This window comes from Bombina bombina, chromosome 2 (genome assembly GCF_027579735.1).
Source record: "Bombina bombina isolate aBomBom1 chromosome 2, aBomBom1.pri, whole genome shotgun sequence".
Taxonomy (NCBI): Eukaryota; Metazoa; Chordata; class Amphibia; order Anura; family Bombinatoridae; genus Bombina; species Bombina bombina.
Genome location: NC_069500.1, coordinates 1,348,078,256 through 1,348,095,720, shown reverse-complemented (window position 1 = coordinate 1,348,095,720; position 17,465 = coordinate 1,348,078,256). Strand labels below are relative to the sequence as shown.

General features: G+C 37.9%; 1 protein-coding gene across 1 annotated transcript in view; it reads left to right on the top strand.

Annotated features, from left to right (window-relative positions):
• The first annotated feature begins 250 nt into the window (after positions 1-250).
• Positions 251-17,465, top strand: part of MAEA (macrophage erythroblast attacher, E3 ubiquitin ligase) — a 245,163-nt gene continuing 227,948 nt past the window's right edge. Inside the window, exon 1 of the mRNA XM_053704240.1 lies at positions 251-462. Coding sequence (XP_053560215.1) covers positions 394-462 — 69 coding nt within the window. The 5' untranslated portion in view covers positions 251-393. The remainder of the gene's footprint in view (positions 463-17,465) is intronic.

Below are 17,465 nucleotides of genomic sequence, written 5' to 3'. Positions count from 1 at the left end.
AAGATGATTGGTCAACTGTCTCTTTTTAGTGGTTCACACCTACTTTCATTGTTACGTCACAGGCTTGCAGTGTCAAAACAGCTGCATGTCTGATTGGGGAACACCGTAGATGTTGCAATACTATTGGCTACAAACAATGCCTGTCAGTGCCCTACGATCTGAGTTAGGATTGACATAGCGTGCTAGTGCCAGCACTTCTTAGTAATTGTTTTGCTGCTTTACTGATGAATTGTTCGCTGGCAACATTTCTCTAATACGCTGTTAACTGAAATAACAAGTGTTTATTTAAATACTTTTCGTTTGTGGGTGTCCATTATTACCCATGATGCACAGGAGTGTGGGCATGTAGCTTCCAGCTAGTGTTGTCAACCCCGCCCCCCTTCCTAGTCCAAGATGGCGGTCCAGGAATCAGCTGCTCAGCTCTCTATGGCTCTGAAGGTTCAGGAGTATCCAACTTTAAAGGTGTGTCACGCTGCATTACCTCTTACAGGGAGGATCAGCCCCTATAAAGAGGGGCAGCAGACTGCTCCCTAGTAGGGCTGGGGCTGTAAGAGTTAAATAACCCAAGATCCCAGATTGGATTGCAGTGTCACTACTTCAAGTGTAACATGTTCATCAATTGTAGGCTGCTGCAGCCCCTTTGTTAGTGATCTTAGACGGGTACATGAATTCCTTGGCTTCTTCATGGGGACGCAACGTAGTTTTTACTTTTTCTTCTCTGGCATCCAAGAGGTTAAGGGTGGGTGGCATCTTGGACTAGAGGGGGTGTACCTTAAATTATGCCCCCGTTGGTGTTCCTCTGCCTGTCTGCTGATCATGAGATCACAGGAAAGTACAAAAGGCATCTTCAAAGAAAATTGCTGATTTGACAGATTAACCCAATCAAGACTGTAGGGATTTAACGAGTACTGGAATAAATACTCAGTATAGTCTTGCCCCAATGTCATTTGATAAGTTCTCCCATTCATGGCATTAATAAGATACCATATATCACAGCCTATTTTAGTGTTTTCTACTCTGATACTTGACAGGTACATTCTTTCTGGGGTTAAGTAGAGAACTAATAACTCTCCATCACCTTTTGGTATTGTATATTCTTATTGCCATTTGACAACTTAACCCTTTCAAGGCTTTAGTGGCTTGTATCAGCATATGCCACTTTATTATACTAGTGATTTTGACAGATTAACTCTTTAAAGTCTAGAAGGTTGACATTTAATTAAATCTAGTGAATAACATTTTTCATTGATTTTTTTAATTTTATTTTTTTACTTTATGATATTTAAAAGATTATCCCTCTAAGGGGTTTAATAAGTTAATATCATTTTCCCTTTTACTATGGACCCTCTCTGAGTGAATGGAATAATTAGACCCAAAAATAACCTATCTTAGTGTTGACAGTGATATTTGATAGGTTAACCCCTACATGTCTGGGAAATGAATCCTAATGAAAGGTACCATTCTTCATTTTAATTATGGTTATAAAATCAGAACTAAAGATGGTTTTAGTAACAGCCAGGAATATCATTTTTAATAAAAAATGTAATAAATCTTTAATATGACATCTGTTAGGCCAGCATGAGACTTATAGCCAAGGTGAGTGGGATGCAGGACTTCATAGATTTTCTGTTTCCATTAACACTAACTGTGTATTGAATATGTTTTATTTGTAGTAAATAGAGCAATTTTAATAAACAAAAGTGTATGTGTGTATATGTATGTATATGTGTTTGTGTATAACTAATTTAGTGGTTAGAAGTATGATTTTACAGCCTTAGTAACTAGAATCCTGGAATTTTGCTGCATGTTCATATAAGAATTTAATTTTGTAATGTTTAGAAAATATTTACAAGCTTTTCCAGTCTAATGCCCGAGTGCATCAATGCGGCCTTCTAATGCAGTTGCTGTAGTTTTTTTTTTTTTTCGCTTTTGCTTTGATCTTACAACAGCGATACAGCTAAACAGCAAATGCATACTGATATATAGTATACAAAAACTGATGAGAAATCCTGGGCTTGTGTGTTTCTTTATACTGTACATACACAAACATTATTTCCCATCATATATTGTATCACACATATCTTTCTATCTTGGAATTTCCACTAGTCCTGTACAAGTAGGAAATTGCAAAGGAACATTTGTGCAATGATAAAATAATGAAAGAGATAAAGATGTAGCAGGCAAGCATTTGTGGAATAACACAGAGCTTTTTATTATTGTTCTTTTATGTCCCTTTAATGTCACTATAACATAGGATTTAAACAGGGGATGAGCAAATAGATATCATTGTCATGTGACATCAAGACAGAGACAAACCTCAGCAACATCAGTTATACATAGAGGGTCATTCAGTCCATAAAAAATCCTTAAGAGGGTTTTGTTTACCTGTACTCAAATGCCCAGCTAAGCTGTGTATGTATGTATGTGTATGTGTAATATATATATATATATATATATATATATATACATACACACACACATATGCAAGAACTTGTCACATTTACATTAGAATGTCCTTTTGTGTTGTGCAAGATATTTATTGACTGCAGTTTGCACATATTACATATCTTGTGTATTTACTGACATGTGAACTGCACAGTATCTGTTCGGGAGACTAATTGAGGCCCTCCAGATCTGCACTGCTATGCTGGTGAACTGTTTTGAAATTAATATAGTAACGCTAATGAACAAAACACATGGTTTATTTGATTTGGTAATCACTATAATAAAACTGAGTGGGTGTAAACTCTAATTTCTACTAATTATTATTTTAGTTAACTAGATCATGGCAAATATTTATCTTTGTGGTGAAATATGTAACCTTCATTTCATGCACTTTTTGCTTCATAGCAAATATTTAAACCAAGGTGCAAAACACATAAAATAACTTTAGCTGGTGGTTTTAATTATTTATATAAAATACCAAAAAGGTCACAATTTACTCTCATTTTGATAGTTAAATGCACTATAATAATAAACTATTCAAGAAGTGCTAAACCATTTTATTATTTTACTGTTGCTATACAAAGGGTGTTAAACGTAAACACAGCTCTTGAATGTATAGCAGCTGAACCAGTAAGGAAGGGCATATGTGTGTAATTGCCAGCTATTCTTCAGCTCAGAATCAGCAGTGTTTTGACAGTCTGGAGTTGACTTTATTAAAGGGACAGTCTAGTCCAAAACCATACTTTCATTATTTAGATAGGGCATGTCATTTTAAACAATTTACCAATTTACTTCTATCACCAATCTTGCTTTCTTATCTTGGTTGAAAGCTAAATCTAGGGGGTTCATATGCTAATTTCTAAGCCCTTGAAGGCCGCCTCTTAGCTCAGGGCATTTTGACAGTTTGTCTCCACTAGAGGGTGTTGGTTCATGTATTTCATATAGATAACACTGTGCTCACGCACGTGGAGTTCCTAGGAGCCAGCACATAGATTTATCAGAAAAAAATCTGCTGCTTATTTGAAATTCAGACTAGGTGTTAAATTATTGTCGTTTTTTTTATTGTGCACTTGTTAATTATGTTATTCTACTGCGTTGAGTGGTCTTTTAAATCATTTTTAGTTTTTAAAAAGATAATCTTTGTTATCCGTTCCCCAGTTTTGCATAACCAACACGGTTTTATTAATATACTTTTATCTGTGTTATTATCTTTTTATCTAAGCTTCTGCTTGCTGCCCCCTTATTTCAGTTTACTTCTTTCTTGGTTTAGAAATTAGCATATGAATCTACCTAGGTTTAGCTTTCAACAAAGAGAACAAAGCAAATTTGATGATAAAAGTAAATTGGAAAGTTGTTTTAAAGTGCCCTATCTGAATCATAAAAGTTTAATTTTGACTAGACTGTCCCTTTTTAAATGTTTATTTTTTTGTACAGGGTGATAGCACACTAAGGCTCTATTATTTTCAGGTTTATCTGTGTTGCATTGATTGATAATAAAGTTGTAATGGAATTTAAAGGTCAGTTTTTGTAACTACACTTCATTGCAAAATATCTGTATGCAGAAGAAATGTTTTAATGTAATTTTAGCACTGCCTTTTTGTTAGTGTAATTTACAAGGTTCTGCAAATCTAACGCATTTTTTGGATATATCATTTGAAAAGCCTTTTGGAACTCGTGTTCCTGGTCTCATTTGCTGTGGCCAGTTAGGGACAGCTGTAATTGAGCTTGTGCTTTGATCTAAGCCAGAGCTTGACAAACCTGGCTGCTAGGATCCCACTGGCTCCTTAAGAATAGGCCTTGGCGAACTGATTTGGAGACCCTAAGACTCCCATGGGTGCCCCCCCACCGGCCACTGCACACCGATGCCAGCCACACCTAAAAATGTAACCCAGTGCTGTTGCATCACCTCTAGGCCGAGTAGCTTGGCGTGGGCAGAATTTACCAATGGGTCTTCAGTAAGGAAGCCTAATGAATAGGGGATGAGGCCAGTGGAGACAGCGTTAGGTATGTGAGAGCAGGAAGCAGCTTGTCATTACTTATCAAATACATCAGTGCTCATGACCCAGTTGTATTTGCTTGCGCAGTGGTAAGACCAGCAAGCAGCAGCTAAATTACTGCATGTGGTCCAGATGGCTCTCGCAGCTCTTCTTGATGTGTGCTGGCAGCAACCCTGTAAAGCGAGACAGAAGAAGTAAGAGAACCTCAAGAGTTGGGTTTATATAGCACTCATTCCTACTACTAGTAATTAAAAAATTGAATTTTTAATAAGTAACAGTTAAAAAATAGACCTTTAATCAAAACAGTACCCACAAAACTGCTAATCACCTTATCCCCCTGTTTCCTAGCCGATAACTGCTCCCTCGGCTTCAGGTGACAGGGACAAGGGACAGCAAAAATTTAAAACCAAAGTATGTGCACCGAGGTGCTTACATAGAGCACAAACGCGTTTCGGCTGTGATATCAGCCTTTTTCAATGTGGCAGGACAAACTGAGGCCCGGGTGCCACCCCTTCTTATAGCACTGAACTACCGGTTCACTAACCAATCACATCTGTTCGGCAAAACCGCCCCCCATGAGTCTCCAATCATAACGTAACTACTAGGGGCGTGTGAGTAGACCGAGATCTAACTGGCTGTTAGCCGTAATATTGAGCGATGACGTGATGTATATTCTCATGTGTATGACTATAAGCCACGCCACGTTTCCTTCTCCTCTTTGCACGTCACTTGCTGGTCACATTCTAAACGGCTGAATTACATAGATGTATCTCTTTGCTTATAGTCGTACACACGAGAATATACATCACGTCATCGCTCAGTATTACGGCTAACAGCCAGTTAGATCTCGGTCTACTCACACGCCCCTAGTAGTTACGTTATGATTGGAGAATCATGGGGGCGGTTTTGCCGAACAGATGTGATTGGTTAGTGAACCGGTAGTTCAGTGCTATAAGAAGGGGTGGCACCCGGGCCTCGGTTTGTCCTGCAACATTGAAAAAGGCTGATATCACAGCCGAAACGCGTTTGTGCTCTATGTAAGCACCTCGGTGCACATACTTTGGTTTTAAATTTTTGCTGTCCCTTGTCCCTGTCACCTGAAGCCGAGGGAGCAGTTATCGGCTAGGAAACAGGGGGATAAGGTGATTAGCAGTTTTGTGGGTACTGTTTTGATTAAAGGTCTATTTTGTAACTGTTACTTATTAAAAATTCAATTTTTTAATTACTATTAGTAGGAATGAGTGCTATATAAACCCAACTCTTGAGGTTCTCTTACCTCTTCTGTCTCGCTATACTAATGTAGGGTTAGCACCGGAAATTATTTCCATTTATTCCACTTAAATACTGTACCTAGTGCCAGTTCTCTACTCCTATATTACAGCAACCCTGTAAACTCACTCATGCTTGTTACAAAGTGAGACAAACTTCTCCTACAGGGGCTTATTTGCCCTGGCGGGGGGTTGGAACAACTGCAGAGTGAAACAGGGCTGGTGGCAGTAAATTGTTTTTTTTCTTTACCACCAATTGCAGTGCCACTGCTGCTCAACTGCCTGGTCCTACGTGTTCTGTCTTCATGGCAAGCTTTCAGCAGGTGCATGCTGCGCACAGCCCCTTAACTTGAGAACTAGAATTTAATAAATGCGCTGCAATACGAAAGCATGAAAGCAGACATGGTAGTTGTGGGAGGTTGTACAGGTAGCTCATATTTGCGCTTCTCCCCCCCCCCCACCCACATCTATTTCATCTGTCACTGCATTCACAAGTTTTCCAACACTACAGACACACAACTCTGTCTGGACTTATTTCACTTCACATTGATCTGATGTTCAAACTGGCCCAGATATTTCTCTTAATATTTATTTATGTTGTTATTGCTGTGAGTGCTCTCTCTTCCCCACTGAATGCTTTAGCACATATGGGTAATTTGAAATGTAGACCTGTCTGTATTTTCAATTGGAGCAAATTACTCAGCCCAGTATCTAAATCGGCATTCTCCTTAAGACTTGCTAAGGGACACTCAACTCAAAATTAATGATTCAGATAGAGCGAGAATTTTAAACAACTTTCCAATTTACTTCCATTAACAAAATATGCACAATCGTTTTATATTTATACTTTTTGAGTCATCAGCTCTTACTGAGCATGTGCAAGAATTTACAGAATATACTTATATGCATTTGTGATTGGCTGATGGTTGTCACATGGTGCAGTGGGAGTGGAAATAGACATAACTTTGAAATTTGTCTACTATTCATTTGGATTTTAGACAAAGTTCTGTTGCATTGTCTTTTTCTCATGCATTTGTTGATTATGCAAATCTACTGTATTTACTGGTCCTTTAATCTGATTGCCACCTCTCTGTCACTACAGTAGAAGTGTGCATCCTATTGGCATTTAGCAACAACAAGCAGCACAGTCCAGCACACAGGTCACTGCATGCCACGTAGGGACACCACCACACCCTACAGGTAATCACTTAAAGGGACACTGAACCCAATTTTTTTCTTTCGTGATTCAGATAGAGCATGCAATTTTAAGCAACTTTCTAATTTACTCTTATTATCACGTTCTTTTCATTCTATTGGTATCTTTATTTGAAATGCAAGAGTGTAAGTTTAGATGCCGGCCCATTTTTGGTGAACACTCTGTGTTTTTCTAGCTGATTGGTGGATAAATTCACCTACCAATAAACAAGTGCTTTCCATGGTCCTGAACCAAAAAAATAGCTTAAATGCTTTCTTTTTCAAATAAAGAAAGCAAGAGAACGAAGAAAAAATTATAATAAGAGTAAATTAGAAAGTTGTTTAAAATTACATGCTCTATCTGAATCAAAAAATAAAAAATTTGGGTTCAGTGTCCCTTTAACGATTCACAAAATGGAGTGGCAGCAAAAGTGAAATCAAGCAGGTTTATTCAGTACATAAAACATGCAACGTTTTGGGAACTCCTTCCCTTAGTCATGCAATAAAAATTGTGCTTCACAACATCCTTTATATACCCCTCAGCCACCAGGGGGCGATAGAGGGATATTTACAAATGTAACTGTTTATTAACCAGATTCACACTAGTCAGTATATCTCAAATCACAGAATGGGACCACAATATTACAAACTGATACTATATAAGCAAATGCAAAATGTGATCACAGAATTGCTATCAACAATAATCATAATTACAAAGTAAATGTAACCTTTTTTAAAGCATGTAAAAATCTAGCAGCAAAGTAATTTACACCCTATATTACAGGGAGGGCCATATACCATTCAAAGTAAGGGCCACATATTATACAAAAAAGGGAAAATACGAGTAATTGTTTGGGTTATAAAAATACAGATAGGTCCCAATCCTTATTAAGACCGTTAGGTCCCAAAGTACCCAACTCGTTTATCCAGAAACATTCTCTTTGTTGGAGTAAAAGTTCTCTATTGCCACCTCGTCTGGGCCTAGGTATGAAATCTATCATTTGAAATCTAAGATGATTAACAGCATGACCCAACGAATTGAAGTGGCAAGCTACCGGGGCTAACTTGTTATTGGTCCTAATAGAACTTTTATTCTTGATACGGTCCCTAATACATCGGGTCGTTTCCCCTACATAGCTCCGCCCACAAGGACATTTTGATAAGGTAAATAACATATTTAGATTGACAAGTAAGGAAGCCATTAATTTTATACTTTTTACCAGACCTGGTGTGATAAAATACAAATCCTTTAATTACATTGCCACAGCACGAACACCCCAAACAGGGGTAACAGCCATTATTTTTACTCGTCAAATATCGTTAATTGTCAGCCACCGTTGATGAACCAATATCAGCCCTAATTAACTTTTTTTTTAAGTGGGGAAAGACAAACTTCTCCTCAGACATATTCATTAGCAAATTTGCGTAATTGGAGGCGACGTTGGAACCCATAGCAGTAACCTGAATTTGCAAAAAATAATCATCTTCAAAAAAAATTGTTATAATAGAGCACAAATTCCAACAGTAATATAAAGAATTCAATTTGGACACTACAATAATACTTATAAGCATTTAGGACTGATTTAACAGCACCAATCCCACTAACATGGGTAATGGAAGTATACATCACGTCCAAACTGAATAAAATAAACTTGTTAGTGTTCAAATCCAATGCTTCTATTTTCAACAAAAAGTCACTGGTGTCCCTTAAAAAAGAACTAGATATTTCTACATATGGCCTAAGTATCAATTTATCTAGATAAATAGATACATTAGGGGAAATGGCCCCAATTGAAAACACAATGGGGCAGCCTGGAGGTTCTAACAAATTTCTATGCACCTTTTGGTAATGTGTATAGAATCGGAGTACGGGGGAATTTTATATCTAAAGATTTAACCAAATCATTATAAATAATGCCATTTTTCTGTGCATTACGTAAAATTCTCTTTAACTCTTTCTGGATGGAAAAAATAGGGTTATATAACAGTTTTTTGTAGACCTGATTATTACTTACCTGGCCTCTGATTTTCATAATATAATAATTTTTATCTAAGATACAAGTGGCCCCACCCATGTCAGCCTTCTTAAGAATGATATCTTCTCTCAATTTGAGTGTGTTAAGGGCCAAAGAATCACTTTTGGAAAAGTTGTTTATGAAATGTTTACCCTTTAGCTCAGATTCATTACAAATATTGTCATGAAAAGTTTGCAATATATGATTATATTTATTAACGTTAGTTTTATATGATTTCTTTTTATGCAGCTTGCTTTTCAAACTTTTTACATCATACATAACCAACTTAACAAATGTTTCAACACTATGATTTGTTTGTGCTGGCATAAATGAGCTCTCATTTCTTAACCGAACCTTTTTCACTTTGCACTTTGTAAGGGTAGTAATTCTTGCTGCTTCAGTATCAGAATATGAAAAAGTCTTTACACTTGTCTGTGCTTCGTTCATAATAATACTGTACTGGGATCAATTTCCCACCTGGTGAATCCTATTGGTATTTAACCAGCTAAAAAAAAACTATATCTCTATCATCTCTATCATCTCTATCTCCGCACCCGCCCGGCCACGCTCTCTCCGCCACATGACACCAGGTCAGTTGGAAGGCCAGGTGTGTTTGTCCTTGCGCGCAGTCTCTACTGCGCATGACAGCTTCAGACAAACACACTTGGCCTTTTATTATATAGGATTGATATATACAGGTGGCCCTCGTTTTACAACAACAGTTTCAGAATAACAACCTTTTTTTCCAGTCATGTGACTGCTATTGAAAAGCATTGAGAAGCAGTGCATTTATTAAAATAGCCAGTAGGTGGAGCTGTCCGCTTGTGTTACAGCAAAGCCAAGCAAGCTGAAATTAATCAGTTTAACCAGACCTGAGCTATCGAGCAGATTTCAAAGGAACAAGATCTTCCTGTCTATAAATCAGTCTAGATCGGAATGCATAGAAAGAACGGTTTGCAGAAAAATGCAAGTGAAGTCTGTGTTGTGTGATTATTTTATTAGTTTTATAATGCTGTTTAGCATTTAAAGTCTTAATTTCAAAGCTTTAAAAATAATGTATTAGGTGTTACTTATGACAATTTTGAGAGGGACCTGGAACCTATCTCCCTCACTTCCCATTGACTTACATTATAAACTGGGTTTTAATTTACAACGGTTTCAATTTACAACCATTCCTTCTGGAACCTAACCCCGGCGTAAACTGAGGGCTACCTGTGTATATATGTGTGTGTGTGTCTATATATATATATATATATATGACACACACGTGTCTGCTCGGGACCTGCAGTGCTATGTAGCTCCCAAGCTGCACTTTAACTATGTGTTTTACCCAATTAGAGGGGTTAAACACATAGCATTGCAGGGTGACTAGTTAAAATGACGTCTAACAAATTAAAACAAGAGCATGCCATTTTTCCATTATAATGGCCCTTAAACTACCAATATATTTTGTAAGGTTGACCACACATACAAAAGTAATGACTGCTGTTGGGAGACCGATAACTGAATAATGATAGAAGGTGAGAGAAAATTAGGTTACAGAATATTGTACAACTGCAGGTATTTTTGTTCACTACTTGCTTTTTATTACACAGCGCTGATATATAGCGGCTTCTCACCAAATAAGGTGTAAAAATAAACCACAGCAGACTTGCCATGGGCAGATTTTCTTCTTTGGATCCCCTGTCTGTATATCTTGGCTATATGTGGTGCGTTACCTGTCCCTCTCTGCATTCCGTAAAGTAGCTCCTGTTTTTATTTAGTGGACTGTCAATGAAATGTTAACGAGACATACAAGTGCGAAAACAAATGGTCTAATGTGCTAAAGTATTCTTGCACTGTAGCCTAACATCTGCAAGTGTTTAAATGCATAGTAAAAGGGACAGTCTTGTCAAATTTAAACTTTCATGATTCAGATAGGGCATGCAATTTTAAACTACTTTTAAAAAATCCCCCCCCCCCCCCCATCAAATTTGCTTTGTTCGTTTGGTATTTTTTGTAGCTAAAGCTAGGTAGGCTCATATGCTAATTTCTTAGCCCTTGAAGGCTGCCTCTCATTTCAGATCATTTTGACAGTTTTTCACAGCTTAACAGCACTAGTTCATGTGTGCTATATAGATAGCATTGTGCTCACTCCTGTGGAGTTACCTAGAAGTCTGCACTGATTGGCTAAAATGCATGTCTAATCAAAGAGAGAGGGGGCGCCCTAATATAGTGATATAGAGAGACCCAACAGGGCAAAAACTAATATTAAAGGGACACTGTACCCAAATTTTTTCTTTTGTAATTCAGATAGAGCATGCAATTTTAAGCAACTTTCTAAATTACTCCTATTATCAATTTTTCTTCATTCTCTTGCTATCATTATTTGAAAAAGAAGGCATCTAAGCTTTTTTTTGGTTTCAGTACTCTGGACAGCACTTTTTTATTGGTGGATGAATTTATCCACCAATCAGCAAGGACAACCCAGGTTGTTCACCAAAAATGGGCCGACATCTAAACTTACATTCTTGCATTTCAAATAAAGATACCAAGAGAATGAAGAAAATTTGATAATAGGAGTAAATTAAAAAGTTGCTTAAAATTTCATGCTCAATCTGAATCACAAAAGAAAATTTTTGGGTACAGTGTCCCTTTAAGTGTATTAATTGTATATTAATGATATTATACGTCTAGCAAAGATATAGTATACGTGATGTTCACAAAAGTGTCTTTGCAAAGAATGATGAAATTACTAATACAAATATCAAAATAGATCCATTACTATTGTAATACACTGTAAGAGATAATATAATATGATAAAGTCTCTGATAGAGGGATGAGGCAGCAAACTGTGGAGATCCAGGCCGGGATCCAAAAGCAGCAATCTACAAAGACAAGAGGAGACAGATGCGCCACATGGCCCAATATTGTTTGATCCAAAACAAATTGAGTATATGAGGAATAGACTCACATTTGAGAAAGCACCTCAATCAGTGCTGTAGAGACAGTCTGGGATCTATTAGTCACCCAGCAGACCAAACTCCAGCAAAGGTGTAGTATCTGTATTCAGAACGATAAGAAAGACACAGGTGCCTATATGGCCTAGTATAGCAGGAACAGTGGTGAAGTGGTGATAAAGACAGCGTGGATCCAGAAGTCAGCCAATATCAGGATAAACCCAAATGCAATCCCTTAGCAGAAGGGACAACTCACAGAAAAGATGGTAGCAAGTGTTCCAAGTTAAAAGTTGTTTTATTAAAAAGTTAAAAACACAGGCGACGCGTTTCTCATCTCTAGGCTGTTTCATCAGGCTTCATACAATAGCTGCTAATATATCGCATTTGGGTTTATCCTGATATTGGCTGACTTCTGGATCCACGCTGTCCCGAGTGTCTCTTATCAAGTCTGGTGGGTGACTGAATTGACCCCATCCTGCTTCTATAGCATCAAGGGAGATGCTACAACTATTGTGAGTACCTCTCTTATCATTGGCTCTTTACCACCACTGTTCCTGCTATACTAGGCCATATAGGCACCTGTGTCTTTCTTATCGTTCTGAATACAGGTACTACACCTTTCCGGTAGTTTGGTCTGCTGGGTGACTGTAATAGATCCCAGACTGTGTCTACAGCACTGATTGAGGTGCTTTCTCAAATATGAGTCTATTCCTCATATACTCATTAATTTGTTTTGGATCAAACAATATTGGGCCATGTGGCGCATCTGTCTCCTCTTGTCTTTGTAAAATGCATGTCTGTCAAAAGAACTGAGATAAGGGGGCAGTCTGCAGAGGCTTAGATACAAGGTTATCGCAGAGGTAAAAAGTATATTAATATAACTGTGCTGGTTATGCAAAACTTGTAAATGGGTAATAAAGGGATTATCTATCTTTTTAACCAATAACAATTCTAGAACAGACTATCCCTTTAAAGTCATATCTGATGAGCCAATGACAAGAGGCATTTGTGTAGCTGCCAAAAACCAGCCAGCTCCCAGTAGTGCACTGATGTTCAACAAAGGATACCAAGAAAGTAAAACAAATTTGCTTATAGAAGTCAATTGATAAAATCTCTTAAAATTGCATGCACTATCTGAACCAGTCTCATGGGTCTTTTTAAGAGCATATTAATGCCTCTTACAAGACTAAGTAATCTTTAAAAAATTAAAGCACTATTGTCAAGAAGTAAAACAGAAAAACGGACCAGATTTTATTTTTCTTATTCAGTCCAATTGAGCTATCCAAAGCCCTAGCTTTTATTTGGCTCTTGTGATCTAATCTTGTTGTATTGGTGCCAAGCTTTGTACTGGCTTTATTTTTTGGAAATGTAATTAAACTTCATTTTTATAGGCATGAAACTAACATTCTGGTTGACTTTTTGATATTGATATTTCTGTAGAAAGCAAATCTAGAGAAGATGAGTGATTCGGTTATTAAGTATTGTGGGAAGAATGTTATAGATTGATAGATTTCATGGATATACATGTATTGTGTGGCTCACAATGCTTTGCATATAATGCCTACGAAGTGTTGTTCAGTTTTCTAAAAATACTTAAAGGGGCATAAAAGTAAAAATTAAATCTTCATGTAACTTTTAAATATACTTCTGCTATCAAATATATTTTTTCTTGTGCTTTTCAACAATGGATGGCATATGTACATATCCTAAGGAGCAGCAATGCACTCCTGGGAGCTAGCTGGCGATTGGTGGTTACACACATATGCCTCTTATTAGCTTACCAGATGTGTTCATTTAGGTCCCAGTGTTGCCATTATCCTACTTTTAAATTTAAAAACACCAATACAAAACAATTGCTGATTTTATGAATTTTAATGAATGAATATACCGTATATGTATATCAATTTATTAGCTCATAACAGTGACGTTTCAGGGATATTATCCCTGTCTTCAGATCATACAAAAAACAATACACATACCTTACTTCTTTATACCATCTCCAGATCACCCAGCCGCAAAACCGGAAGTGCCCCAGCGTCTTAGCCACACCACTGCGCAGGTGTCTATGCTGCAAAAGCATAGACGGCTTTATTGATAATAGTGCTTTAAGAAGAGTTGATGGGTAGCCTTATAATTTATGATGATTTGGTTTATTTGCCTAGCAAGCTATAGAATATGACTGCTATTAGGACTTATGTTTTCGTATGTAACAAATGTTTTGATGCATTAGTTTTGTTTATCTAGACATGATGCAACTATGCTTCTTCACTGAATAATGCTATGCGCAAGTACCTACATTTTTTGACGTAGTACCGTATTGCTTCACGATATCCGATGTCTTTGTTTTTAGACACGCCGCTTCCGATTGCTAATGGGGTTTTCCAACTCAGTGATTCTTTTTTTGAATTGTCTTTATTTTTGTCTGACATGTTGGTGTTATATCTTTCACTTGGATGTTATAAGTTGCACTGAGTAATTACAACTGGATAAACAAAAACTGTGTCTGTCTTTATTTCAGTCTGCAAAGCAACAAAATGTGATTATTTTAAAGGGGGGTGATTCTTTTCAATACCTACTGTGTGTATGTATGTGTGTATGTATATATATATATATGTGTGTGTGTATATGTATTCACTCACTCTAAATAAATAAATAAATAAATATATATATATATATATATATATATATATATATATATATATATATATATATATATATATATATATATATATATATGTGTGTGTGTACCAAATCAAATGATTGCACTCACAGGACTTTCACAAACCATCAGAAAAAGTTTATTGGAACGTTTTCGAGGATACAATCCCCTTCATCAGCATGCTATAGTGATTAAAATACACACCTTTTTATAGTGATCACAACACATAAAATTTCCTACCTTCCGCTCATCCTAGTGGTGCCAAAAAATGTGTTGGAACACAAGCTTGCGTTCCACTGTCTCATGTTACTGGAAGTACGTATACGTCACAACCGGAAGTGTATCTATCAATAATATGTAGCGTGTCTAAATCGTAACTACATACAAATATATAAATCAACTTGTCATAACAACCTTAGCACAGAGAAATTATAACGTTGTGATATATAACTTGTGTTAATCTTAGAGTGATGCACAAAGCCCTAGATGCGGCTTTTTATGCGTGTCTCCTGTTTGTGTATATAGTAACCATGGTTACCACCCACACGTGTCAATACGCAAAACATCTATGCAAAGTGTCATAAGTGGTATACGGGAGATAGTAATAGATGTATCCAAGTGATCTGTGTGTATTACTTACTTGCTCTAAAGGCATCCCCATGTATTCGCTTAAGGTGGTCTTAGAACGGCACAAGCCAACCTACTTTTGTGTACAAAAAGAGTTGGATGCACTAACTAAATTTGGCTTTGAACAGGGATTTATCACAGAGCAGATTCGTGAATTTTGCATAACGGCATACTCTAGGATTCCTATATACCATCCCTAAAATTCACAAAATCCTAAAGAACCCCCCGGGACGACCCATTGTGTCAGCTGTCCAGTCACTTCTACAGCCAGTGGCCCAGTACATCAATTTACTCCTTAAACCAATTGGAAGGGGTATTCACTCTTTTATTTTGGACACCAATGACCCTATCAGATAGTTGAAAGGGGTTCAAATCCAGACAGGAGACATTTTGGTCACCTTAGACATTAAAAGTCTTTACACTATTATCCCCCATGAAGTCGGTCTGTCAGCTGTAAAAGAGCATCTTATTCACCACCAGAAGTATAGGTGCCCTCCAGTTGTGTTTTTGCTGGCCCTTATTGAGTTTTGCTTGAGCAAGAATTATTTCCGTTTTGAACAGAGGTTCTACCTCCAAATTGCTGGCACAGCGATAGGGTCGAATATGGTCCCAGCCTACGCAAAAAATGTTGTCCCACTTTGAGAATAGATACCTCTGGGGTAAATGTGATGAGTCTTTCTTCTACTGAAGATATATAGACAATGTCTTTCTCATTTGGTGTGGGGCTCAGCAAAACCTCTTGGAGTGGTTCGATAATATCAACGGCACGGAAACTACGGTTAGATTTAAAATGTCTGAGTAAACAAGAGATACACTTTCTAGACCTTAGTATTTTTATAAATGACCAAACACTAGGGACTACATTGTACAGCAAGCCCACAGACAGGAACTCTATCCTTAAAGTGGACAGCTGTCACCCTCCAGCACTCCTTAAGGGAATAGCTGGGTTACAGATTATCACACCTGTGCGGAATAACTCAGAGAAGCAGACAGGGGTCTCCCAGTTGGATGGAGTCAGAGATAAATTCCGTCAGAGGGGTTATAAATCACAGTTAGTGAACGGTATTTTGGAAGAGGTGTCACATCTCACCCAAGCTCACCTCATTGAGGAAAGACCAAAGGAAACTGGAAAGGGCAAGCTAATCATGGCAACTACGTCCACACCTAACACCACGGATGTGGGCCGGATTTTAAGGAATCACTGGTCAATAGTATCATCAGACCCTAAACTGCATTTTACAAAGGATCTAAGTCCTATGGTGGGATACAAAAGAGGGACCAACCTACGAGATATGCTGGTTAGAACGGACCCTAAACACAGCTACATCACTAAATACAAGGTGAATGTGAAAGGCTTCTACAGATGCCTAGTCTGCACCTCGTGCAATAGCTTAATTAGCACAAAGATCTTCCATCATCCTCACACCAACCAAAAGTTCACCATCAGGCATTCTCTTTCCTGCACTACCACGTATGTGGTCTACTTGTTGTTATGCGCCTGTTACAGCTTTTACATGGGTAAGACGATTGGTACATTACGAGAACGTATGGCAAATCATAGACAAGCTATTAATCAGGCTCTCGAAGGGTGAATTGGATCAACCGGTAGTAAGGCACTGTGCATTGAGATGACATCCAGTATCATCCATTTGATACTTTTTGATCAATCACATTCCAAGCCTTGATGGAGGTGGAGATAGGAACAAGGCACTCCTGATCTGTGAGACCCAGTGGATCTATAGGCTGGGCACAGTGCAACCAGGCGGACTTAACTCGGCACCAAATTTTAAACTACTAACAGGATTAGAGTATGGTACATTCCAGGAGTACAATTCTGAGCAGGGTGATCCATGTTGGGAATGAGAAACAGCGGCCCTACGGAGTGGGGCTGCTGAATCTCTGAGTACCGACACCATTCAAGTATTTGGAGACTGATTAAGCCCCTGATTCTGCATGTGGACCGGATATGCTTAGGTGGTCACTCAATAATCCACTCTCCTAGTCAATACTGGTACTAGACTGTCTATCCGAGCATATTCATGGTAGTGGACATTAACCTATGGGATGGGTACCACAAACCAGGGGTGCGAGCTCTCGAGTCACATTCTCCTAGCTGGAAGGGTCACTCAGATATGTACCCAAGAGATCCCTGCATAAGGTTGGACTTATGAGATGGTATACTTGTAGTGCAATCAGCTTATATTTTGCTTATCTGGAAGGGTTACAACGGTTTGACATGCAAGTCAGTAGAAGCAGTCATAGAAGTAGATACCGAATCTGTTTCTACATTGCTGATAAGATGTAGCCTCTAACAAAAAGGG